The sequence below is a fragment of the Nycticebus coucang genome, chromosome 2 (assembly GCF_027406575.1).
Source record: "Nycticebus coucang isolate mNycCou1 chromosome 2, mNycCou1.pri, whole genome shotgun sequence".
In the NCBI taxonomy this organism is placed as follows: domain Eukaryota; kingdom Metazoa; phylum Chordata; class Mammalia; order Primates; family Lorisidae; genus Nycticebus; species Nycticebus coucang.
Window position 1 is genome coordinate 78,370,199 of NC_069781.1, and position 27,251 is coordinate 78,397,449.

General features: G+C 41.6%; 2 protein-coding genes across 6 annotated transcripts in view; one reads left to right on the forward strand and one right to left on the reverse strand.

The window, feature by feature from the left end:
• KANK1 (KN motif and ankyrin repeat domains 1) overlaps positions 1-27,251 on the reverse strand; it is a 217,061-nt gene that overhangs the window by 77,032 nt on the left and 112,778 nt on the right. The window contains exon 1 of one of the 5 annotated variants that reach the window (XM_053574293.1): positions 8,518-8,547. The exons of the other annotated variants lie outside the window; for them this stretch is intronic. The gene's annotated coding sequence lies outside the window, so the exon portion shown is untranslated. Of the gene's footprint in view, positions 1-8,517; positions 8,548-27,251 lie in introns of those variants that run through there. 5 annotated transcript variants of the gene reach the window in all.
• LOC128573865 (glycerol-3-phosphate dehydrogenase 1-like protein) lies at positions 14,855-16,110 on the forward strand. The gene has a single exon (XM_053574368.1). The coding sequence runs from the start codon at positions 14,855-14,857 to the stop codon at positions 15,908-15,910; it is 1,056 nt and encodes a 351-aa protein (XP_053430343.1). The 3' UTR covers positions 15,911-16,110.

Here is a 27,251-nt window from a genome sequence, read left to right on the forward strand (position 1 = left end):
AGTTACTTAAATGTTCTGAGCCTTGGATCCTTTGTGGCTGGGCTGAGCAGCCCTAATGAAACTTCCAGGCCTGACAGACATCTCTGATTATGCTTTTCTAAATCCTGGCCCAAGGGGAGCATAAGGCTCCCTTGGGCAATGTTGCTAAATACAGACAGACCGTATGGGAGGCTGTGTATGGGTCAGCAGGACACAGGTCTCACCACACAGGCCCCAACTGCCTCTGGACACTCCTCTGGCACAGCTGTGATTGGTCAGACAATTCCCACCAGTCAACGCCAAAAGAGATGCTGAAATACCCAGACTCTGGTTTCTTCTCTAATTTGACTCCCAGAGTGGCGGCTGGTTTTCCACTCCTTTAAGTTTTCTATGCCCCTCTATGTAACAGTACTGAAAATTCAACAATGAAGTGTAAAAGAGACAGGGAAAAATCAGTTATAATTCCACTACTAGAAACATCCCAATTCTTCCTTGTGCTTATATTAATATAAACGTATGTACATACATGTTTTCTCAAATATGTCATTTTATAGCTTTTGACGTTATATAGTCCTCTAAGACAGTAACTATATCACTTTTAAGGATGCACAATATTCTCTTTCATATTTGTACCACATTTTATTTGACTATATTAGGTTGCTTCCAAATTTTTCACATTGCAAACACTTTGATGAACATACTTTTACATATACTAATAGCTTTCTGTACTTGTATAATAATTCCCTATGGGTAAATTCCACGACATGGGTTTGCTGCATGAAAAAATACAGACTACATATTCTGATGGATAATGGCAGGTGTCCCCTAGAGAGGAGGTATCAATTTATATTCTTACCAAAACCTTGTGGGAGGTCCAGTTAAGCTGGATTCCATTTCTAAATTTACTGCTTGGAATACAGTAAACATCCTCAAAACAACGTAACAAAAATATCTGCATACTATTGCTATGTTTTCATTAAGTTTAATTTTAATACAGCAATTTTAGTTGTTCAACGTGGACTCTGTTTATTCTTCATTTTTGGCTCAGAGCAATTTACATTTTATAAAATGTAAACCCTGTACACAATATTAACTTTATGGGGACAAATGTATAGATAATTTTTAATTTTGTAATCTGGAAGTGTAAGAATTAGCAATCCTTGACTTAAGAGTGCTTCATTATGTTACATAATCAGAACAGAGATGTGAATAAATTCCAGCTTCTTTTCTAAGACTGACGAAGTCATTATGTTGAGGGAACACACGTAAGTAAAGAACATAGCTGGACCCAAGGTACCTTCTAGAACAAACTCCCTTTATCCTCTCAACAGAGAATGTATTTAATACACAGTACTCATCCCCCTGCCCCTCTAAAAGCAGATGCTTAAGCAAAACACTGGTAAATCACAGAAGAAATTTCCAGCGACGGCTGCCACTATGAGGTCAAATTTCTTAAATCAGTATGCTGGAAGCAGAAATGAATACAGATAACTATGGATTATATACAAAGATGGGGAAAATTTCAGAAATGTTGATGCTATGAAACAAAATAAATTATTTTTAAAGGAAGAGACCAAGGAATGCAGGGGAAAATATCTATCTATCTATCTATCTATCTATCTATCTATCTATCTATCTATCTATCTATCTACACACAAATACACACACACTCTCTCTTATTTTGCAGGTGCCCTTACAGAAATAAAACCTCATTCTTAAAGACATACATATTATATTTAGTGTTGTGCGATCATAAAATTCTTAGCCACGATCCTTTAAATTATCAAAGGGGCTCTGAAAACCCCCTAAATCTAAATCCTTCTTTCTATGTAGAAGAGGATATTTTATGAAATAACGAAGGTTAAGTAGCCAGAATATAGTCACGTCAACTAATTAACAGTGGTCCTGTAGCTTTATTTGGAGGTGGAAAGAAGGCACCTAACAGCTTTTTTCCTATGATGGAACCAGGAGGGAATGGAACTTTCCTTTCTAAATTTCCTCTAATCCTATTTTGTCTTCCACCCCCTCCACTCCTTTCCTCACAGCCCTTAATAGATGTGAAATGAGACAGGACACTGGAATTACAAACCCATGGAACGTATATTTCCTTATTCTTTTTTTTTTTTTTTGAGACAGAGTTTTATTTTTTCACCCTCAGTAGAGTGCTGTACTGTCATAGCTCACAGCAACCTCAAACTCTTGGGCTCAAGTGATTCTCTAGTCTCAGACTCCTGAGTAGCTGGGACTACAGGCACCCACCATGTGCCCAGCCCAGCTATTTTTAAGAGATGGGGTCTTGCTGTGGCTCAGGCTGGTTTCAAACTCCTGAGCGCCAGCAATCCACCCGCCTTGGCCTCCCAGAGTGCTAGGATTGCAGGCGTGAGCCACTGCACCGGGCCTCTTTATTCATTTCATAAGCAGAAACACTGGGACACTGTGGCGGATACCTTAAGCTTTTTTTAGAGACTGAGAACAATATTTAAGATCCAACTGTCTGTGCAGCCCCTCTCACTCTAACCTCAGCTACCCTGAAAGCCACTCCTCCTTGCCTGTGGTGCAAAGGTGACACCCAGAGTCAGAGCTAGGTGACACACACGTTTCCTGACAGCCCACTACCCAAGTTGTGGCCTGTGGTCCAGCAGCTCCCCTGGCAACCTCTTGAGCTGGTTAGAGTGCACCGTCTTAGGCTCCTACCTCAGGCACACTCAGTCAGAACCTGCATAGCAAGAGTCCCACGCTGAAGCATGAGAAGCACCGTTTTTTTGTTTGTTTGTTTGTTTTGGTAGAGACAGAGTCTCACTTTATGGCCCTCGGTAGAGTGCCGTGGCCTCACACAGCTCACAGCAACCTCCAACTCCTGGGCTTAAGCGATTCTCTTGCTTCAGCCTCCCGAGTAGCTGAGACTACAGGCGCCTGCAACAAAGCCCAGCTATTTTTTGGTTGCAGTTTAGCCGGGGCCGGGTTTGAACCCGCCACCCTCGGTATATGGGGCCAGCGCCTTACCGACTGAGCCACTAGGCGCCACCCGAGAAGCACCGTTTTAACAGAGATGTCACTTTCATGACCCTTTTCCCTTGCTAAAGAGTAAAATGAGGATAGCTCTAAAATTGTCCCATTTTACTGATTTTTTTCTTTCTTTCCCTTTCCCTTTGCAAGACTTAAATCATACACACTTCTCTGGGGCTAATAAGCACTGAGACAGACCCCAAACTCCAATAGAGCTCTCAAAAGAGAAAGACAGATTTATTAATTTGATTTTAAGAAAGAATAACTTGCACTGAACTTTTTGCAAAAAGCCCTGCAATGAAAATATTGGGACTATAGACGATAAAATAGTAAAATATGAGCTCAAGCATGACACACACTTCATATTCATGCCAGCTGGAAGGGACAATTTTATTCTACTATCCTGGGGACTGTAAGCAGTCACACAAGGTGGCACCTTCTTTGCTATGAAAAACAAAGGACTGCAGAATTTTCTCTTTAAGCTTTCGGACCTCTCAATCCTACCTTCTCATTTGTTCTAAGTGGGGGGAGCAAGGCAGAGATGCTGCAAGGCGGGTTTGCCCCTCTAAGTTGCATCCTACCACTATCCCCGTGGGCACACCAAGGGCACTGCACAGGTGGGAAGGCAGTGATAGACAGGTGTTACAACCCCTCTACTCGGCTGCCATGGGTGAATGATGGTCAAAACCAGATCAATACCAACTTAATGCATATGCTCACACTGAATGAAAACTCTGATGGGCCTTTAAGAAGGAATGTCCATCTTCAAGCTCCAACAAGCCACACTGTAGTGAAAACTGGTGAAGTGTCAAAGCCACTGCTCTGTGCCAGAGTGAACAAGCACATGCTTTAGTCTTCACAGCCCTCAGGAAACCTGCTGTGGTGCATAGCTATAACCAGATACTACTGACTTAAACCTGTAAGTTGCCGTCTAGGATATTACCAGACGAAATCTGCACTCTGTAAGTCACGCTCAGTGGCTGAGGTCAGTTATCACAGATCTTCACAATTCCATGAATTGGCTGACTCCTCATTGAATTCTCTTCTCTGCCATGACCAGGGTGACCACGTTACTTAAGGTCAAAATTAGGATACCTTTCAGAGCGTTAAAATGCTGAATAGATAGGATGCAGGGACAACACATATGAATTAGAACTGTCCCAGGAAAATTAGGACATATAATTTCCCTATCTTTAAAGAATTAATGGAAAAAAACGAAGGGTGAAGAACAAATAGAAATACTATAAGGACCCAACTATAAAACAGGCATCTTATAAAACATGGCATTCCTATGCCATGAGGCTCAATGCATTCTTATTAAGGAAACAGAGTAAAAACACACTGTGGGTACCAAGAAAATGCTGATAATGATGTGAGATGTCCCGTTCTCAGTGTCAACATCACTTAGTATAAACACCAAAGAAATGATAGCTGGAAGGAGAGCCTCTTAAGAATACAATCTCCAAGGGCAGCGCCTGTGGCTCAAAGGAGTAGGGCACTGGCCCCATATACTGGAGGTGGCGGGTTCAAACCCGGCCCAGCCAGGGAAAAAAAAAGAAAAAGAATACTATCTCCACCATTCTCATAGGGACTGGACTTGACATTGAGGTGCACCATTTCCCTCAATTTAACCAGATTCTCATTCCCGAATTACCTATAGAGTTTCAGGATAAAAATTCTCCCAGCTTCTATTTAAACCAAACTTGGCTATTAACAGATATATCCATAGCTTTACAATCTTAGTGTTATCACATGCGTTACCTTAGCTAAGCTCCAAAACAGCTTCAGAAATACTTTTCCCCATAAAAGATAAGGAAACTGAAGTATAGTGAAGCGAGCTTCCACCGGCATGTGACACGGTGACAACTGTGGCTTTTGTTCCTATCATATTGCTTTTCCTCTTTCCCACTGGGCTTTAAGCTTTGCAAGTGCAATGATTATGTCACCTTAGTTTTCTAAGTATCTAAAAACTAGGTACTCAGTTTTGAGTACGGTACTCAAAAGCCTAGGATACCCAATATTCAAAATGACTTTTAATTGAACTAATTAAAAATTATTTTTTGAATGAGTGGATAAATTCCATAAGAAAAGGAATTGGGGCAGAGCCCGTAGCTCAGTGAGTAGGGCGCCTGTCACATACACCCAGGCTGGCAGGTTGGAACCTGGCCTGGGTCAGCTAAACGATGACAATTGCAACAAAAAATAGCTGGGAATTGTGGTGGGTGCCCATAGTCTCAGCTACGTGGGAGGCTGAGGAAAGTGACTCACTTAAGCCCAAGAGTTGGAGGTTGCTGTGAGCTGTGATGCCACAGCACTCTACTGAGGGTGACATAGTGAGACTCTGTCTCAAAAAAAAGAAAAAAAAGAAAAAAATAGAAAAGGAATTGGTACATTTCTATTTCTGTTTATGTTCTCACTTAATCACCCAAAGAAGGCAAATCTTATAAAAACTGCTTATTTTCTAAAAATACTGAGATGATGCTATTAAAAAAAAAAGAAACAAGAAACTTACTACCACATAGTTAATACAGCTTAAAGGAAAAGAACACCTAGAAATGGTGGTCTCTAATCTAGAGAGCATCTATGCGTGAGGTACTTATGAGTGTTGCAATGTATTGAATCACCCAGATCTTTTCATTTTCAACCCGATTTCCTTGGACTTTAAAAGCATCTCTATAAAAAACACTTTTCTACAACTACCCGCCAAACATCTTGTATTGGGAGATCTCAATTTCATATCTCTGCTATATATAAATGTGAGTCAGAAGAAGAACTGAGGTTGCTCAGTATTTGTTGTTCTGAATCAACAAGGAAAAAATAGCTTGGCGCATGGATGAGAAAAGAGGCAAGAACTCTTCTCCCTACCATTCCAAATAACGCTGCTCCTCATTTGACACTGAGGTCTCTCACAATGTTGGTAAGAGTCTTCTCCTTAAGACAAACTAGAGTGAGTTTTGTGAAAAAAAGGAGGATTAAATTTATATTTGTAAAATGAAAGAATATGAACACTAAGAAAAAATACTTGTTTTTTGCCGTTTTCGGTAGTTTGGAACCGGACTAAAGCTAAAAATAAATCCTATCTATGATGGATTAAATCTCATGGAAAGGCTGAAAAAGGAACCAAAAGAGAGATAAAGTAACGGTGTCTTCGTAAACTTATATTTTATTAATTACTTCTCAATATTTTGTAAATATAATAATAATAATAATATAGCATACTTATTTATAATGCCAAGAAATACTATAGTACATCACTATGTAATAATTACATATCTTACCCAGAGCTTAGCTGTGTAGACACAATAATTGGAATATTAATGAGAACAGAAAACAATCAAATAAGTAAACTATCAAAAGTAACATCTATGAGGCCAGGCGCAGTGGCCTGTAATCCTAGCACTCTGGGGGGCCGAGGCCAGTGGTTTGCTTGAGCTCAGCAGTTTCAGATCAGCCTGAGAAAGAGAAGTGAGACCCTGTCTCTACCAAAACCTAGGCCAGCATTGTGGAGGGCACCTGTCTGTAGTCCCAGCTACTCAGGAGGCTGAGGCAAGAGGATCGCTTGAGCCCGTGAGTTTGAGGTTGCTATGAGCTGTCACACCACAGTCCTCTACCAGGGGCAAAAAAATGAGACTCTGTCTCAAAACAGTAGAAATGGGCCTGTGTAGAAAAGTAGAAATGGCTCATGCCAGTAATCCTGACACTTTGGGAGGGTGAGGTGGGAGAATTGCTTCAGCCCAAGAGTTTGAGGCCAGCCTGGACAACAGAGTGAGATCCCATTTCTACAAAAAATTTAAAAAATTATCTGAGGAAGGACAATCACTTGAGCCCAAATACATCACTATACTCTAGCTTGAGTGACAGAGCAAGATCTTCTCTCTAAAAACTACATAAATAAAAGTAATAATAAAAAGTCTAATCAATTTCTAAAAATTTCAAAAGAAAATTACTAAGTGAGAGAAGGACAGAGAAAACATAATGAGACGAATCTTGTACTCTTTAGCAAGCTCAGCCAGCCAGGACAGCTTAACCTCTGATGGAAAAATACAATCAACATTTTTACTACCATTTAACTTTTAAACATTTTTTTCTGTCTCTTTCTGGCGCCTGCTGATAGACGTATTTTCCAAAGGTCTGTATTAAGTGTCAAAACAGGTCTCCTAAACAAACTTGGAAAACTGGGAGGAAGGGAAGGTGAAGTACAACTTTAATAGATGTCTGTTCAGCTCGGAACTGTCAGCTCCATGGGTCCATCATGCCTTAGACCTCCTCTTATTTCTGCCCATGGTCTAATGCGCCACATAGGGTAAATATTCAGTAAATGTTTGTTGAAATAGACTTTTTAATTTGTGGCTAAATCATGAAATAATTTTTTAACCCTTCACCTTGTTTTTGTTGTATAGACCTGTGTGTGTGTGCTTGTGTGTATTTTCAACATTAGGGATTTAATTTCTTAAAAGCATGACTTCTCTTACTTCACTGATTACTCACCTACAGCATAATTCTTGAACTCCTAAACATTTCGGAGTAAAACTCAATTCCCTTTTGCCCAGGTTAATGGTAATTTAATGCTTATTCTCAAAAGAACAGCGCAAACACACACAGAAATCAAGGGTATTTATCTTGATTGAAACCTTAGTGCCCACAGCAATTTAAAAATCTGTGCTTTGTTTAAGTGCTTTCCCAGATGACAATACAGCTTAGTTCCCAGACCTACAGGGCCAAGATCTACTCTACTGCTGTACTCTTGTTACAGAGGTTAAAACATGAGCTTTACCACATTACTGGCTTTCTATTGCACAGAGAATAACCAAGGCAATCACTGCATCAGGAAGAAAGATGCATGTCCTATATAATGGCACCTCACACATTGCACTAGAATACATCTTCTTGTATATGCAAAATCAATCAAAATCAAGTCCAGTTCATTTATATTAAAAACTTTTAAACCAAATCCTCATGGAAGACAGCCCCTAGAGTATGGACCAAAATTTTTGGTGGACAATAAAAAAACTAAAAAAGGAATTGCAAAAAGTTATCTTATTTTGCAAAAGAAACATTTAAGGAGTTAAATAGTATTGAAAGTTGTTTTGAAATGGGAAAGAACAGATCTTACAACAAACACAGTGAAAGTTAATAATCAAAAAGATATGCGAAGGCAGTGGTTTTCAATAGTTTATGGAAGTTATGAACTTTCTTACAGGAAAATGCTAGCACACACTGCCCCCATCCCCCCAAAAAATTTGCATGAGACTTCAAAGGAAGATGGAGGGAGAGGAGTGTCGCTCTGCACCCACAACAGATCTTTGGTTCAAAACATAAGATCCTTGGTTTTAAATTTCCAGATTCTGATCTATCCAGACTTTTTGAAATAACCTATCCTATTTTTTATGATTCCAAATAGGCCATTTTATTTGTTTACAGAAAGGTTCCTAACATATTATGGAGCTACAAAGTAGAAGAAAAAAGATATTTACTCCATAGTAAATATGCATTTTAGAAAATCTTCTAGAACACAGAGAAAGGGATACTTACCCTCGCCCTCACTTCAACACCGGCTTTACAGAGAGGAAAGGCTGCCAAGGGCAGGCACAAAAATAAAACTCTCAAAATACCAAAAGGAAGTACTAACTTTCTTCCATCTATAGCAGAAGCTCACTAGATGGGAGAAAATAAAAGGTGACAGGAACCTATTTCCTGTGAAGAACATAATTTGCCTCTAGAAATGTAAATAAGTTTAAAATAATAATTACCTGCCACAAAAGTTCTTGTCTAGCTTGAATTTTTCTCCCACTCAAAGATGGAGAATCCTATAGTTGCCAATTCATAGAAATGTAAACCATCTCTTGACTCTGGTGGCTGAGTATATCCAAAAACCAAGAACTGATTTTTTTATAGGAAATTTACAAAGGTAAGTTTAAAGAACTACTGAGATTAGCAAATCAAATACTTGTTCAAAACCAGGCCCGCCAACCAAGCCCCACTCTCATTCAGTCTGCTCAAGGCTAAAACAATTTACAGAAGCTGCTGTAAAAATAATGTCTCTCCTTTACGGTTAGGGGACATGAGGAAATGGCTCTTTGTGTGTGATCCTCAGAGAGAAAGGCTGTGCCTTTCCACCACACCAGTAGGGTCGCTTATTGTGTGGTATTCTACAGACCCATTTATTCTAGGGCCTTTCACACTATTATGGCACAGTTCATAGTCCATTTTGCTAAGGGCTTTCAACAATCGGAAGCTCATCTGACAGCTGCAGAGTTTAGCAAAAACCTGTGAAACCACAGCTCTCCCCTTATAAGCACTTCCCTTACCCCACAGATCTAATTTTGCAGGTGTTTACTCTTGTCAAATTCAGCTTGCATTAAGGACTTCCCCTCCCCTACCGAAAGCACCTTATAAAAAGTTTCCACCCTGCTTCTGGGGGACGAGAGACTTTGAGGCATGAGCCCACTATTGGCCTGGCTAATCAATAAAGGACACTTGCTTAATTTTGGGAAAAAAAGTCAGAGAATACAACCAGGTAAAGAGGTAAAAAATCTAGCAGCTGCTGTATTAGTTTAGTAAAAAATCTAGTAGCTGCTGTATTAAACCAGCTGCTGGTTTAACCCATTGAAAAATCCAATCCCAGGGCAGTGCCTGTGGCTCAGTGAGTAGGGTGCCAGCCCCATATACCACGGGTGGCAGGTTCAAACCTGGCCCCGGCCAAACTGCAACAAAAAACAGCCGGGTGTTATGGCGGGTGCCTATAGTCCCAGCTACTCAGGAGGCTGAGGCAACAGACTTGCCTAAGCCCAGGAGCTGGAGGTTGCTGTGAGCTGTGACACCATAGCACTCTACTGAGGGCAATAAAAAAAAAGAGAGAGAGAAAACCCAAGCCCACAATTCATCCGAGTTCAAACTTCCAGAACTTGAGTATCCTAATCCCAATAAAAAGAAAGTATACTCACAGAGACAGAAAGCAAATTAATGGTTGCCTAGGGCTTGGGGTGGGAGGCTGGGAAGAAATGGGCTTATGAATGCCAGATATGGGTATTCTTTGGAGAATGATGAAAATATTCTAATATTATTTGTGGTGAAGCTTGCACAATTATGTGAATTTATTAAAAACCATTTAATTCCAGCACTCTGGGAGGTCGAGTCAGGTGAATTGCTTGAGCTCATGAGTTTGAGACCAGCCTGAGCAAGATCAAGAACTCATCTCTAAAAAAAAGTAGCCAGACGTTACGGCAGGCACCTGTAGCCTCTCAGCTACTTGGGAGGCTGGGATAAGAGGATTGCTTGAGCCCAAGAGTTTGAGGTTGCCCTGAGCTATGACACCACAGCACTCTATCCAGGGTGACAAAGACTCTGTCTCAAAAATAAAATAAAATAAAATACCATTGGGCGACACCTATGGCTCAGTGAGTAGGGTGCCGGCCCTATATATCGAGGGTGGCAGGTTCAAACCCAGCCCCCAGCCAACCGCAACAAAAAAATAGCCGGGCGTTGTGGCGGGCATCTGTAGTCCCAGCTACTCGGGAGGCTGAGGCAAGAGAATCGCTTAAGCTCAAGAGTTTGAAGTTGCTGAGAGCTGTGATGCCACAGCACTCCACTGAGGGCAACAAAGTGAGACTCTTGTCTCAAAAGAAAAAAAAGAAATGGCAAGAATGTAAGACGTAAGACAGGCAGAGAAAGCCTTTCTTATGGACTCTTTCCTCCATCAATCAAGGGCACAGGCTGAGCTTCCATGCAGTTAGGATTTCAGGATGCTTCTGTTCTGAGTTCCTTAAGTTTAAGACACATGCCTTAAAATTCTTTGGAATCCCAATGATTAATACAACACCCTGAACTTTAGAGCAGCTCCTTTCTGTGCTGGAGATGGTAACAGAGATGATCTGATTAGCCGTTGCACAAAATAAAGCCATCTCTTGGAAAGGATACTGAGAAAAGGAAGTATTCCAAGAGGGACATTGTACTTTACTTCCAATGACCTAAGCAAACATCTGAAAAGGAGGATTCTAACTTCGGAAATAATTAGGTAAAAGACTTTCATTTGTTTATCTGATAAAGATAGAGGATCCACACACATCCCAGATTGCCTTTAAACATACTCTACACATCTAATTGCATTCATTATCATTTCCATGGGGAACCATGGGGAAACTGGTTTCTTACAGCTGAATTTCTCACCATCACAGGGCTTTCCCCCAAATGGGATTACACTCTTTGGGCATGCAATTGGTTTGGGCTATCAACATGGCTTTTGGCCACATGTATTAAAAAACTGACATCAAAATTTAGTACTCCCTTTTTAAATTTTGCTGAATAGGCAGGTATTTTAAAAATGCTGACATGTGCCTCAAAAAGGAGTTTCCATGCAGAGGGACTAGCCCTGCCTGAGCACTTGGGATGAGACTAAGCAGCCAAGAATCTTTAATTTTACAAAGCACAGGATTGGGGATGAGAGCCTTTGGTTTCTTAAATCAGATATGGAGATACTCTAACATGAAGCTGAAAACATGTTAGAGTATTTCCCAGCTGATCTGGGAAATGGCTATGGTCTGTTTGGGACTCCTCCATTCATATGTTGAAGCCTAACCCTCAAGGGGAAGGTATTACAAGTGGATTCTCTGGAAGGTGACTAGGTCATGAGGGTGGAGCCCTCATGAATAGAATCAGTGCCCTTATGGAAGCAGCTGAGGAAGTGTGTGAGTCCTTTTGCCCTTCTGTCATGTGAGGACACAGAACAGACCTCACTAGACACCAAATCCACCAGCATTTTGATCTTGGACTTCCTAGCCTGCAGAACTGTGAGCACTACATTTACACTGTTTATAAATTACCCAGTCTATGGCATTTTGTTATGACAGCCTGAATTGATTATTACAGAGACCTTACCTGGGGTCTGAGACACACACTAAAGACAGAAGGTGTGACACTGTTAGGTAAATCATTCACGATCAAATCTACATGTACCAAAAAAGTAGGCTCTAGGCACACTTATTACTGCCAATGATAAGAAGGAAAAAATTAAAGGGAAGGTGTATATTTAAGTGAAATGTAATCCCAGCTACAGCAAAATGACACCTTTGAAGAGACCTGTTGAAGCCTGGTGAAACAAAGTGTTTAGCATCAGATTTGCAGAAGTGTGTCTTAGGAGTGTTTTTATGGGATTCCTGTAGAAATGTGGAACTTACATTAAGATGTAGTTTTTTTAATGTACTATGCATTTTATGAAGTGCCTAAATCATTAGCTTTGTTCAGGTGAATGTATTAAAAGGCATAAAATAAATGTAGTCAAATCACGTACTTAGCCTTAGGTTAAAAGCAATAAGCTGCCCCTAAGTTGTAGACATTGTTGATGCCCCTTTTTGTCTGTTTCTGGCAATAACACAGTTATATTGAATGGCAGAGAGACGAATCACTCTGTAAAGGAGTCAGAAGAGAAAATTTCAATACATTAACTGAGGACCAGCGGAATCTGCAGAAGAGAGTTATAAGGAACCAAGTTCTTCAATGGCAGGTATCAAATTCAACAAGGTATCAAATTTAACAACAAAGTCAATCTATCTCAAAAGAAAGGACAAATCAGTTTGCCCAGAATTTGGGATGTAAGAATGTAAAGAGCCATTGTGTTCTTTGCGAAACATTCTGCCTATAATTTTGACAAGACACACTGGGATACTTTACAGAGCTGGGGCTAACACTGAGCCCCAACAGCCAGGAAACAGGGATTTGCCGGAGACTCTGTTTATATGCTTATCTTGAACCAAAACAGAATATCCCCAACACAGCAGAAGAGAACAGGTGACATTTATCTTCTTGAAAAGCAAGACGGTGCCAAGAGAGCAAAACCTCAGGAAAGTACAAGAAGAATTGTACATTTGTACATTAGGAATTGCTAATGCGTTTCAAGTGAGACTTCAGCCCCGGGGGGTTCATCGGCACCACGGGTGGAAACACAGCAGGAACGGAGCCCAATTTAGTGAACTTCCTATTTCTATCTAGTTGAGTCTTGTTTGTAACTAGTCTCTGACACAGATGGTGGGTTTATCATCCTAGTTTCATTTTCAGGCAGTGATAGGAGACTTACATATCTCTTCATATTCCTGGTCTGCCAATAAAATTCTTGGAACTGGAGGATTCTATGATTCAATGTATTAAGAGGTTTAAGAAGTTGATAAAAAGCCTCAAACAATTATGGAGTAGGCAGAAAATAACCACGCCAGTATACTTCTTGAACGAGCCATGTCTTAATCTACCATTAAATATGGAGAGCACATAGCTAAATCAACTCGCCCATTACTACGGTCTAAATGTCCCCTAAAAAACTCAAGTCGAAACTTAAGCTCTAAGGTAGAGAGGTGAGGCCATTAGGTGACCGTACCATGAGGACTCTGCTCTCATGAATGAATTAATCCACTCACAGACCAACAAGTTAATGGATTAATGGACTATAACGGAAGGAGAACTGGTGGCTTTCTAAGAGGAAGAGAGCCCTGAGCTACCAACTGAGCATTAGGCTCTGCAGAGTCTCCACTAGCAAGAAAGCTCTTAGCAGATATAGCTTTGGACTTGACTTTGGACTTGTCATCCGCTGTAACTATAAGAAATAAATTTTTCTGTATAAATTACCCACTTACAAGCAGCAGAAAATGGACTAAGACACAGCTCAATGAGAGGTCTGCTCACATATCTTAATGATTATCTTTGGTAACAACTTCTGAGTCTTCAGTGTCTGTTTCCCTACATAATTATGTAGTATCATGGTAACGACAGTACAGACGCTAGGATGTTGTACAAAATATACCCGTATGTGACACTTGGCACTTCTGTAGTCATTCTACCACCATGCAGAGCCAGTCTGAGGACACACAAGCACATGATGGATGGCAGAGAGGAATGACATAACAGGAGGCTGTGATGATAACCCTAAACTACGGAATTCATCAACCCCAAGAGCTGCTTTCATGATTTATGAAAAATATCAACTCTCGACTCAGTGCCCATAGCTCAGTGAGTAGGGTGCCAGCCACACACACCAAGGCTGGCGGGTTCGAGTCCGGCCCAGGCCTGCTAAAGAACAATGACAACTGCAACCAAAAAAACAGCTGGGCATTGTGGCAGGCACCTGTAGTCCCAGCTACTTGGGAGGCTGAGGCAAGAGAATTGCTTAAGCCCAGAGATTTTGAGGTTGCTGTGAGCTGTGATGCCACAGCACTCTACCAAGGGCGACATACTGACTCTGTAAATAATCAAATAAATAGAAAAATATCAACTCTCCTTATGCTTGACAGGCAATTTCCCACATGAAATACTCTTGACTACCCACTAGTAGAAAAGTATCTAAAAAGCACTTATTTAGAAAAATTCTAAATATTTAAATATTTTACCTGAAAAAAAAAAATCTCATTCTCAGGTTGCCTCTTGGTCCCATAGGAAAGTGGTTCACAAAATATAGTCCCCAGATAAAGCATTATCATCATCAGGGAACTTAATTGAAACACAAATTCTCAAGCCATGCCCCAGACATTGTAAATCAGAAATCACTGAGGCAAGGGCCCAGCAATCTATGTTTGAATAAGTACCCCTAGTAACTCTGATACATGCTAAGACTTAAGAATGTCCGCTTCAAGAAACATTATGACGTCAGACACCAGTCATCACTAGTCACAATCAAACTATGTAAGTACCACCCTACCCTCCAGCTTCTAAACAAAGTATTGCCACAGATGATGAAAACCTGGGGGAGAAATGACATTCAAAAAATGCTTGAATAAAAGCTTTCACATTATTGCATACAGATAATGAAAATATTTGATGGTGTATAAAGGAAATAAAAGCAGCAGCTAGCCGGGGAAGCACAGCCCAGGTTGCTGCATTCAGCTTGGCCATGGCAATAGCACCCCTGAAAGTGTGCATCGTGGGCTCAGGGAACTGGGGTTCGGTTATTGCAAAAATAATTGGCAATAATGTCAAGACACTTCAGAAGTTTGCCCCTACAGTCAAGATGTGGGTCTTTGAAGAAATGGTTAATGGGAGAAAACTGACGGACATCATAAATAACGACCATGAAAATGTAAAATATCTTCCTGGACATAAGTTGCCAGAAAATGTAGTTGCCATCCCAAGCCTCAGCGAGGCCGTGCAGGATGCAGGCCTGCTGGTGTTTGTCACTCCACACCAGTTCATCCGCAGAGTCTGTGATGAGATCTCCGGGAGAGTGCCAAAGGAAGTGCTGGGGATCACCCTCATCAAGGGTATAGACGAGGGTCCTGAGGGGCTGAAGCTCATTTCTGACATCATCCGGGAGAAGATAGGCATCGACATCAGCGTGCTGATGGGAGCCAACCATGCCCGGGAGGTGGCCGCAGACAAGTTCTGTGAGACCACCATTGGCAGCAAAGTCAGAGAGAACGGCCTTCTCTTTAAAGAACTTCTGCAGACTCCAAGTTTTCGGATTACTGTGGTTGATGATTCAGACACTGTTGAACTCTGTGGTGCTCTTAAGAACATCGTAGCTGTGGGAGCTGGGTTCTGTGACGGCCTCCGCTATGGAGATAACACCAAAGCTGCTGTCATCCGCCTGGGACTCATGGAAATGATTTCTTTCGCCAGGATCTTCTGCAAGGACCAGGTGTCCACAGCTACCTTCCTAGAGAGCTGTGGGGTAGCTGACCTGATCACCACCTGCTACGGAGGGCGGAACCGCAAGGTGGCGGAGGCGTTCGTCAGAACCGAGAAGACCCTTGAAGAATTGGAGGAGGAGATGCTGAATGGGCAGAAGCTCCAAGGACCTCCAACTTCTGTTGAAGTGTACCGCATCCTCAAGCAGAAGGGACTGACGGACAAGTTTCCATTGTTCACTGCAATATATCAGATCTGCTATGAAGGCAAACCCGTTCAGGAGATGTTGCCTTGTCTCCAGCATCATCCAGAGCATATGTAAAGTGAATCATGCAACGTGTTGGGGAAAATTCTGCCTTTCTGATCAATCTTTTAAATTCATGTAGAAACTGGGACCTACAACACAGTGTTTGCTTGACTGTCATCTCATCATGGATGTCTATGAATTTTTACAGGTTCATTTTTGAAGTGTGAGATGCAGTTCACTGACTAAGATGTACTAGCCAACAACTGAACACACATATGAATGTGAGTGTCTGTTTATTTCTCATTCTGTGGATGTAGCTATGAACCAAAATGAAGTGTCCTTTTTAAAAACTGTCTGTGAAATTTCCCCACTATGGTAGCTAATAAAATTGAAACTATCTCAGCTACATTTCTTAGATGTAATTCATAGGAGTGTGAGGGAATTTTTTCTCATTCTTCTGATGTTGAAATTGAATCAGCATTAACATGGACATTTGAGTATAGTATGTATGTTAGTATGTCAGTGGAACCTGTTTACATAACCCAGCAAGTTCAGAGATGTTAGATTATAGACATTTTTTTGCAAAGTAATTTGCCAAAGTTTCTGGGAGAACACTGTTGTAGGCTGAGGTGACCTTAGGGCAACTCAAGTAGAGTTCACTCCTGCAAGAAATTAGGATGAGTATCTTTAGTTCTGAACTTTTACAGTTCAGGTCTGCCATGAATCTTTGGCGAAGTTTTAGGATGACGCCGTCATACAGCCAAGCAGATAATGTCGTTGAAATGCACATTACGTGGAAGAAGTGTTTTTAATTCTAGAATGAGAATAGGAATTACTGCACCTTTTAAACGACATGTTTTCAGAAGTGTATTAGACAGTTCCCTTCACATCAGTTGATAAGTGTTAAAGGACCCATGTGAATGTAATTTATATACTCGTGAAATTCCAGTTACTTTGTATAATGTGGGCCTTTCCCCAACCCCAGTTTGGGATTTTTTTCTTCTGTGCCTGAAATGATTATAGAATAGATTTTCTTTTTTTTTTTTTTTTTTTTTTGAGACAGAGCCTCAAGCTGTCACCCTGGGTAGAGTGCCATGGCATCACAGCTCACAGTAACCTCCAACTCCTGGACTCAAGCGATTCTCTTGCCTCAGCCTCCCAAGTAGCTGGGACCACAACGTCTGGCTATTTTTTGGTTGCAGCCATCATTGTTGTTTGGCGGGCCTGGGATAGATTCGAACCCACCAGCTCAGGTGTATGTGGCTAGTGCCTTAGCTGCTTGAGCCCAGGTGCCGAGCCTGTAAAATAGATTTTCATGGGCATTTTAAAAACTCTGTCTAGGGCGGCGCCTGTGGCTCAGTGAGTAGGGCGCCGGCCCCATGTGCTGAGGGTGGCAGGTTCAAACCCAGCCCCAGCCAAACTGCAACAAAAAAATAGCCGGGCGTTGTGGCGGGCGCCTGTAGTCCCAGCTGCTCGGGAGGCTGAGGCAAGATAATCACGTAAGCCCAAGAGTTAGAGGTTGCTGTGAGCCATGTGACACCACGGCACTCTACCGAGGGCGGTACAGTGAGACTCTGTCTCTACAAAAAAAAAAAAATACTCTGTCTAAAACATTTCTGGGGGACATTTTAAAGCCCACCCCCCCGAAATACATGAAAGCACAAATGCTACAAGTTTTAGCAGTTTTGGTGGCACCATTAAGTTAATCAATTTTTGCTTGTCTCATGATAAATCTTTTAAAGTTTGTACACAGGTAACAAGAGTTACTTTTGAAGATACATAAAGGGCTGTAAGCTAATTGTGGTGTCTATCAGGAAGGATAATGAGATGTGAGAAATTAGGATTTTGTGTGTTTTGTATATTCTCATCTGTGTTTAGCTTCCTGCTCTGGGTTTTGTACTTGAGTGTTTCTCCCATAAACAAGTGCCCTCAAAATTCCCACTCTGAAGTCTGCTGAATGTACCTTTTGAACATACTTACAATATTCTGCACATTACGGAAAAAGGTAAATTTTGTAAGTTTATGCTTTGCTAATTGTAGATACTTACTATTCTGTGAGTTATCTTTTTTGTAATCATTTTTTGGTCCATCAAGTACTTTAATTCACATTTCTTATTCATTATGGTAATACGGAAGGAGACACCTAGATTAGAAGTTTAATTGGTACTATTTCAGCCAATCTGTGAATATAAAAATTACACTGCTGCCTTGCTCTAATCCACCCACTATACCTTGAACAAATAACTGTCTTGAAATCCACACCCCAGGAGATGGAGTTGAGCTAAACTTCTGAAGTTTAAAGAGTTAAACTTTTCATTTAACTCTTTAACTATATCATGAGCCCATGGCACCGACCTAAGGAGGGTATTGTGGTGAGGTGTGGGTATACAAAAGGAACTTTAGTTTTTTCCATGAGTTCTTACCTGCTGGCCTTTTTCTTACATGTATACTGTATTTGTTTACAGACTATAGGTGGATATACAATTTAAAAGCTTGGTTTAATAAACATTTACCCCCCCCCCCAATAAAGGAAATAAAAGACCTGAGAAAAACAAATGAGAAACGTATACAGTTAAAAGAAACACACGCTTCTAATTAGCTAGAAGTTTTGCGAAACAGCTGGAATTAAGGAGTTGCTGGAAGAGTGAAATAAAGTAGAAATCATTAAAAAAAGGGAGAGGATGAAATATGCACTAGATAAAATATTCTTTCCCCCCCCTTTTTAAAAAAAATTCAGGTTATTGTGAGAGTATGGACAACCAGGTCACAATTCTCAAATTTGTTAGGTGGAGTCCCTCTGGCGCCATACACCCCTACCTTGTGCCCATTAAGTTGGGGGCACACCAACACCCTTCTGCCTCCCCCCAACTTGAATAGAATTAAGTTTTTTTCCTATGTGGATGTGTGTTAGAGAAAATATTTTTGAAAGGTACGAAGATTCAAACAAAGGACTAGATAAAAGATGGTGAAATCTTAAGTGGCTTGGTAAAAGGTTCTGAGGGCGAGCTTGGCTTTTCCGCCTAAAGGAAGGTTGTTTAAGAATATACAGGACAAAATGTCCAGCAAGTGTGAAGCTGTCAAGTGATGTTTGAGACTGGGCAATAACCCGCTGATGGGAACCGACTGAGCACCATGATATCCTTAACATTGCCCTGAGTACTGCGGAGTAGAAGAGAAATGAGGATAAATTTATAACCCAGATATGGAAAAGAAATCAGGGAAGTAGATACTTAGCCTTCAAACACTCAAGAAATCAGTACATACCTTGAGCGATTAGAGGTGCTATAGATGAGAAAACAGTAAAATATGCCAATAATCCAGACGAGAACCCTGAACAGTCTGAAATTATTCTGTTAATCTCAGCAGGATGATTTTACATCTGAGGATTCAAGAGCACAGCTCTCAATCTGGTTACCCACTAGAATCCCCAGCAACTTTCATGAAAACACACTGGGGGTTACCCCAGACCAACTGAAGCTGAATCTTTAATTGATGCTTGAAGAAGGACATCTTTTAAAAGCTCCCCTAATAATTCTGACATATAAATATTTGTCTGAGAATATTTTTAAAAACCAGTGAAACTGAGAAAACCTAAATGTACTATGCAGAAATTGAGTGTGTGATTCCTTATAATAAGCAATAGGAGTAGATGGAGAGCGAATATTAATAAATGAGGGATGCCATACTTTTTATTTAACCACTAATATGGGGTTCTTAGTATTCTAATAATGGAAAGGGGTTACTATGGCTCTATTTTAAGGATTAGCTCTAGTCTCAAAGGGGCTTAGGAATAGGATGTACAAACACTTCCTTCTGTGGGTTATGTTAGCCTTAAGAATATTTTGGGATAAAGGTTTGTACAAATAAAGTCAGGGTTTGTGATTCTCTGAAAAGTGCTCCACGGAGTACAGAGAGGTACAGACATGCTCCGAAAGACCCCAGAATCTACCTGGAGAGATGTGACTGCACAGGCGCCAAATGAGCAGAACAGAGAGTGGGCAAGAAAAGTTCCACAGAACGAAGGGGACTTGGGGGATGCCTAGAATCTGGAGAGGCAGACAGCAGATTTGCTGGTTGGCAGGCACAAGGCTTTGTAGGGACAGTGTAAGAAAGGTCTAGGGGTAAGGAGTCAGGTGCAGTGAATAGAAGGAAGGAAGAAAGCCCTGTAGCCCTGGCAGTTGACTGTCTACCTCAGTTACACCCAGCTGGTTACCATCGTAACCTCATTTTTCCTCATTTTGCCAGTTATTGATTTAAGAGAGAACATGTGACTCAACTCTGGCCAATGAGATGTAAAGACCTATTCTCTAGGGTGCTTCTGGGAAAAGTGTCCTCCCTCCTAAAAGAGATACATGTTGCCCTCCCTGGATGTGACACTTGGGACTTCTGCCAATGCAAAGCCCGTCTAAGGACACACCAGCACACAGTGGGTGGCAGAGTGAAGTGACAGTAAAAACTTGGGTCTGTGATGATATCACTGAACCAATGAATCAATTAAGCCCCCAAATTCACCTCTGAATGTACGTTATAAAAAAGATAAACTTTCCTTATTGTGAAAAGCAATTAGTTTTGAGGTGTTCTGGGGGGGTTTTACTTGCATCTAAAATATACTCAAATGGGAAGGCTAGAAAAATGAATTAGAATAAATTCTTGAAGCTTCCTGGGCCAGGTTCAGGAGGCTAGATTTTGTGTTACGGATAGAGACGTTATTAAGTAGTAATCTCTAACAGAATGTTAAGAAAAAAAGGGATGGGTTACTTATTGATAGTCCACAAGGGTTCTATTCCATAACCCTCTATGGGGTGCTAAAAATGGTTGGGGAAAGTCATGATTGGGCAGAAAAATGTATAAAATCTAATAAGATGCGGAGGGAAAGGGCCATGTTAACTCTGCCTTTTTCCTTTGCTAAACATCTCATTACCTCTGCTGATGAGGCTTCCCTGTGGTAATCAATCAGCAGTTGCATTCTCAATGGGGCTTATTTGAATGGAAATATTCATCCTTCTTCCCCCACTTACAGGAGCAATCAATGTGCAGCTACACAATTAATTTTAAAAGACTCACCCAAGAGGAAGGCCTTGCCCCATACCCTGAAGGTTGCTAAACCTGCACATGAAAGACATTGTAAAAAAAATTATAAGCTGCTTTATTTTGCATAAAATTCCCATCTGCACTGGTTACGGTATGTGTAATAAGTAATTATCTTCCCCATGTTCCCAACAATTACATTCTCTAACCAGTTTTTAAAATATTTTCCATTCAACTTTCAAGAGTAACAATGCAATTCCTAAACCATTGATTCCTTTAAGTTCTTCTCTTAAGAGCCCCAAGGTAAAGTCCAATTATCCAGACAAATAATTACAAGTTGTGGATGTATCATGAATAAAGATCAAAATCTAGGCACATGGAATGTCAATCATATTTTTGACCAAGAAAATCTTTCTGATGTTAAAAGAAAGCATGAATTCTGAATAGGAACAGGAGTTCATTGCTACCAAGATTTGACCATTCCTAGTCATTCAATTGAGGGTCAAATGTCACACTTCCTTTTCATTCAAACCTTTACTATGTGACAATTAACAGCTAGACACAATCCTAAGAGACAAGAATTAATGTAGTCTTTGTACACGTGGAACACCGTGCAAAGGAAGGGACGTTATTATGACATACTATAATTTAACTGTGTGTTAAATATTTACCCTACTGGTGTGAGCTGAGAGCTGTGGAACCACAGAGAAGTAGATAACCCAAGCTAGGATGTGGGGAAGGGTTATCAGAGGACACCACTCTTTGAAATGAGTCTTGAAGATGAGTAAATTGGCCCTGAAGGTGAGGAAGAACAGTCTCCAAAGAGGAGGCAGAGCAAATGCAGAGGGAAGAAGAGACCACAGGCTGGGGTGTGTGCAGGGGACTCGTGGGAAGTGAGCAAGGGAGGGACGACTACTGGTTTTGCATGCCAAGCTAGAGAGTTGGTTTTTATTTGGGAAGCAATGGGAGTCAGCGAAAGATACCTGAGCTCAGATGCCACAGGAGTGAAATGAGGGAAACAACTTGGAAGGAAGGAAGGGAGGGAAGGAGAGGAAGAGAGGAAGGGAGGGGAAGTAAGGAGGGAGGGAGGGGAGGGAGGGAAGGTCGGGAAGGGAGGGAGGGAAGGGAGGGAGGGAAGGGAGGGAGGGGAGGGGAGGGAGGGAGGGAGGGGAGATGCTAAGGCAACAGCTCTCAACCTTTCCCCGACCCACAGGAACTGTATTAAAGGGGCCTGGCATTAGGAAGGTTGAGAACCACTGCCCTGAGGGGTTGTTCCAGCAGGGAGGTTAGAGCAGGAATTAGGAGGGAGGTCTGAGCTGTAAGTATAGACAGGGAACCTGCGTGTTTAGGATGCCTGAGCCCAAGGATGTAGTTGATGGTCCTCAAGGAGAGGAAAGAAGTTCAATTTGGGGGGTGAAATACCACGGAGACCATGAAATTTTCCTGGTTAAGGCCACCTAGGGGAGAAGCCCACCAAATCCTGGGATGCTAACAGGGCCATACAGCATTTATTTTCTTAAACTTGCATAGATAATTCTGGGCATAGACCACATTGCATATTTAATCTGTTTCCAGGTCAATCATAAACACACAGCCTTTGTCTCAAGGGCAATGATTAAGAAAATATTTATGGTATAAAGCAAAACATGAACACTGAATAGAAAGGACAACAACAAAAGATTCGTATCATTCCTAGAACTGTTTATACATTTGTCCCTACCAATCACACCCTCAATTTGCATTTTTGTTAAACAATCAACAACCAAACTTGACTAAGCTTTCTGCAACCTCTCACCTTCCACCCAAAATTAGTCTATGCTTTTATTTTTATTCTTACCATCACTCCCTTTGTTCTTTAAGGGCATGCTCACGTTCCACTTATACACAAGCTAATATAAGCAAAGGGCCTAGGACAGCACCTGACACAGAACGCACTCAGTAGATAAGTTACTATCACCCGCTGTTTAAAACACTTTCTTCTCCCTGAGTCACTGATCAGGAATCCATTGGTATAACTCTCCTCCCCACTTTGTTATTCTGATTCTCGCTGTATATGTACACATGGTGCTAGATCTCCAACATGTTTGCCATATGGACCACAACTGCGAAGCACAGTAATTGAGCTGTTTGAGCTCTTCACTGGGAGAGGGGAAAATCAGGTATCATTTGTTATTTGCAGAAGGCACGAGAATAGTTAAGTTACTGAATCAGAAAATGCCATCCCTTTTCCTAAGCAACTCATGTAAGCAGATGGCAAATGACTATTTTTATAGCTTGTTTCTCCATTACATGTAAAAATATTTATTAACAGTGTATTTCTGTCACATCTGTGCAATAGCAAGAAACCAAGTCAAGCAGCTGCCTCTGCGGCTGGGGGAGGGAGAGTGAATGGTGATCTGCTCTGGCTCCTGTCTCAGCAGATGATCAGCCTGGAGGAGGACAGCAAGGAACGCCTGCTTGTTCATAGCGCCCAGGTGCCCCCACCAGCAGTCAGGAGCAACTCTCACAATGTAACACCAGCTTTCATCAAATCTAAGGTGTTACCGATCATGAGATGGACATTATCTTATATACTACAGAGAAAGCAAAAGCATCCCAGTTGGGGAGCTGAACAGGGAAACCCCATCTGGAGCTGTGGAAGCAAAGGCCACAAAGGAATAAACCTGCCTGGCAGAATGGGATGGCAAGGAGAAGCACATGGAACCTGAGAACGGGGCAGAGGGAGGGAGGAGTCTCCCCTGAAGAGGTGAACCGTAAGCCAGAACTCACTTGGGTTTGCATTCTGAATCCCAGCACTGGTGTGGTTCAGCAGCCCTCAGGCAGGGAATCTGGACTTTGGTCTGAGTTTGGTAGTGCTCCCCGGTGAACAGCAGTACAAACTCTCTGGAAGAAATGGACTGCCATGGCAGCAAGCTGCATCCTGCATTCAGATACATTAATGCATAAAAATATATGTGCCCAGAAATAGAATACCTCATGCACTGTGAGGCCCGACCTGGCTGATGCTCAGGTTTGGAGTTAAGAATATCAAAGAAGATAGAAACCAAAATCCAAAAGGTGACTCACTGAAGGAAATGAAAGCAATGGGAGACGGGCTGCACTACTAAGGACTCTGCACTGGTGCCCAGGGGACAGGCAGGCGAGGCCTGGGCCACAGCTTCGTCCCTCTGTTTTCTGATTTCCAGAGCCAGGAGAGACCCTCTCGCAGCTTCAGTTCATCAATCAAATGTGGAAAATACTTTTTCTAGGATTACTGAGGAAATGAAAAAAGCAACTATACTTAAAAGCATTTCATATACTATAAAAGCACCGTGTCAATAAAATGGTACTTACTGTTCTTGGTTTAAATATTCTGAATACTCCTCCAGTCAGATTCTGTGTTTTCTCAAGTTTTTCTTGTAATTTTCACTTAGCAAAGGTTTGTACCTAAATCGGGCCCTGAATGCATCCTTACTAAGTGAATAACTAAAAACTGCCCACATCTGGCCGCAGCTTTACTCAGTCCCAAATTCCTGAGGGCTGGTTACCACCATTGCTGAACATGGAAAGGGGAGAAAACAAAACCTAAAGCCACCAATCCAGGACAGAAAGTACATATGCTTAAGCAAAGACAGCCACACAGCTACCCTTGGTCTCCCTAAAACTCACACCTACAACAAAACCAGAATACAAGCTGAACAACATGTCTTCACAGCAGCAGACTGAAGTTAGGCTCTGGGCAACTGTATAGTGCATCAAACAGGACAGAAGACAGGCAGCAAACAGACCCTGAGTATCATCAAAGAGCACTTCAGGAGAAACAACCGAAGTCTCGTTTCCTGGAACACCTTGGCATCTGCTGCTCACGCTTGCTAACAGTGACAGCAGGGAAGGGAGGTCCTCACCAAAGCACAGGGCTTCACGTGGGAGGAAAGATGAGGCTCCTGGCTGGGAGTGAGAAATCAGGGATTGAAGATGAGAGCTTCTCTTTCCAACCTAAGCAGCCATACATACACAAAGGGGGCCTTGTGGTTCAAGGAGAAGAACAGGAAGGGATGGAGACTTGGGGTCATTCAGGCTCTGCCATCACCCATCACATGTCTCCGGGTGAACTTGTCGCCTATACAACAAAAAGTCAGGCAGGATGATCTAAGGCCCGATTTGTACGTGACATGTCATGATTCCAGCCATTTAAGGGACAGAGTTCTGTGCCTTTCATTCTCTGCTGTCTACCCACCCACCCCTCTTTTTTTTGCCTGGGAACAAAAACTCTCCTAAGAACAAATTGAATAAATACAAATGAATAGAGACAAAAATAGCACACAGGACACCAAAATGAATAAGTTGTAATGTGAAAAGACTAAGAAACACAGGTGTACACACGGAATGCAAGAAATTAAATGGAGGGCGGCGCCTGTGGCTCAGTCGGTAAGGCACCGGCCCCATATACCGAGGGTGGCGGGTTCAAACCCGGCCCCGGCCAAACTGCAACCAAAAAATAGCCGGGCGTTGTGGCGGGCGCCTGTAGTCCCAGCTACTCGGGAGGCTGAGGCAAGAGAATCGCTTAAGCCCAGGAGTTGGAGGTTGCTGTGAGCTTTGTGAGGCCATAGCACTCTACCGAGGGCCATAAAGTGAGACTCTGTCTCTACAAAGAAAAGAAAAAAAGAAAAAAAAAAAAAGAAATTAAATGGAGGTCCAGAAAGTTGAGTGGAACGCAGAGGAGCTGCTCAAGTTGCCTGAGTGGGAGCAGGAGGCTCAGGATGAAAATGACCATGGGAGGCAGCAGAGAGCAGATAAAACTGGAGAATGAACTGAGAGAGGAGAGGTATGGGCAGCCCAGAAAGAGGGGCCAACTGTCACAGTCTTTAAACACAGTCTCACCCTTAAGCCAACAACTCAGAGACTGATCATTTTAAAGCAAAGGTCCATGTTTGGCCAAGGAACCCTGTAACTTCTTCCCATTCATTTCATTCTGAACACTTTTTAAGTCACTATTCCAAAATATTTCTGCAGGAGCTATAGCCATTAACAAACCAGAGAAAGGTAGAAACTTGTCCAAAACACAAATTTTTAAAAAGTGGTCTCACGTTCTGGCCTTTTCCAGACATTCCTTGAACTTTTAACAATGGATAACTATCAGAAGCCCCAACCCACAAGTTTCCTGTAGATTAAAAAAGAAAACAAAAACATGGAGGTCCAAGAGTTGTCCAGTAATAAACATTTTTTCTGGGAAACTGGGAACAAGGTTTATTTCACCTCAGTCAGGACATTAGCCAGCATTTTTATCAGACTCAAATTCTTAAAGTTTTAAATATTTCCTATTTTCATTCTTTGGCTCACGGCTAAATAGATAAGGCTTCTTATCTGGGGGCTCTACTTGATAAGGACTTAGGAAAATACAGTTCAAAAGAAAAAAAAAAAACACGTAAAGAAATCTTTCCTGAGACAGTAGCGGTCTTTTCCTTCATGAGGAAATCTGGCTGCTAGAGCTAATCTGTAGGAATTCCCTGCCAAAGAAGACAACCTCTGCGGGTTGGCAGGGTTTGCCCTGAGTTGTCACAGTCCTACCTGCTGAATGCCCAGAGGACTTTCAGACCCTGGAGCATCTCATAAACACAATTGTGTTGATTCTACTACTATTTCACAATTCAGAAATTAAGGACCGAAAAAGTTAAGTAGTCTGCTCAGGGACATGAAGTAAGTCCAAGCCAAGATTTAAGCTTTAAACTGAAGACTGGCATTACACCTCTTGTCCTCCGAGATTGGTGCTCACTGGTGGTTTGGTAAGGAAGCTTTCTTTTTTAGTTACACGGTTAAAGGAGACAAACGGTTTGATGTCAACACCATTGTTTGTTTTTTTTTTTTTTTTTTTTTTTTTTTTGGCCAGGGCTGGGTTTGAACCCGCCACCTCCAGCATATGGGACCGGCGCCCAACTCCTTGAGCCACAGGCACCTCCCAACATCATTGTTTTTTAAGGCAGACCTTATGATGCTTCTGAGTTTTTTCTCCAGCTTTATTGAGGTATAACTCACAAATAAAACTTATATGCCTATAGTACCAAAGGCAAGATGACAGAGTGAGACTCTGTCTCAAAAAATAAAAAAAATAAAAATTATACATACTCAAGGTGTGCGATGAGATGATTTGACACATATATATCAACTATATAGTGTGTATTGATTACTACAATCAAATTAATCAACACATCCATCACCATACATAGTTGCTCTTTTTGTTATGGGGGAAGGATGAGGACACTTCAGGTTTACTCTTAGCAAATTTAAAGTAAACAATACAGCTTTATTAAGTATAGTCACCAGGCTGTACAATAGATCACAAAAACTTATTCACCTTATAACGGAAAATCTGTACCCTTTAATCAACACCTCACTACTTCCTCCATGCCCC

What these genes read in the sequence shown, in the direction of transcription:
- LOC128573865 (XM_053574368.1), top strand. Translation starts at nt 14,855, where the DNA reads ATGGCAATAGCACCCCTGAAAGTGTGCATCGTGGGCTCAGGGAACTGG.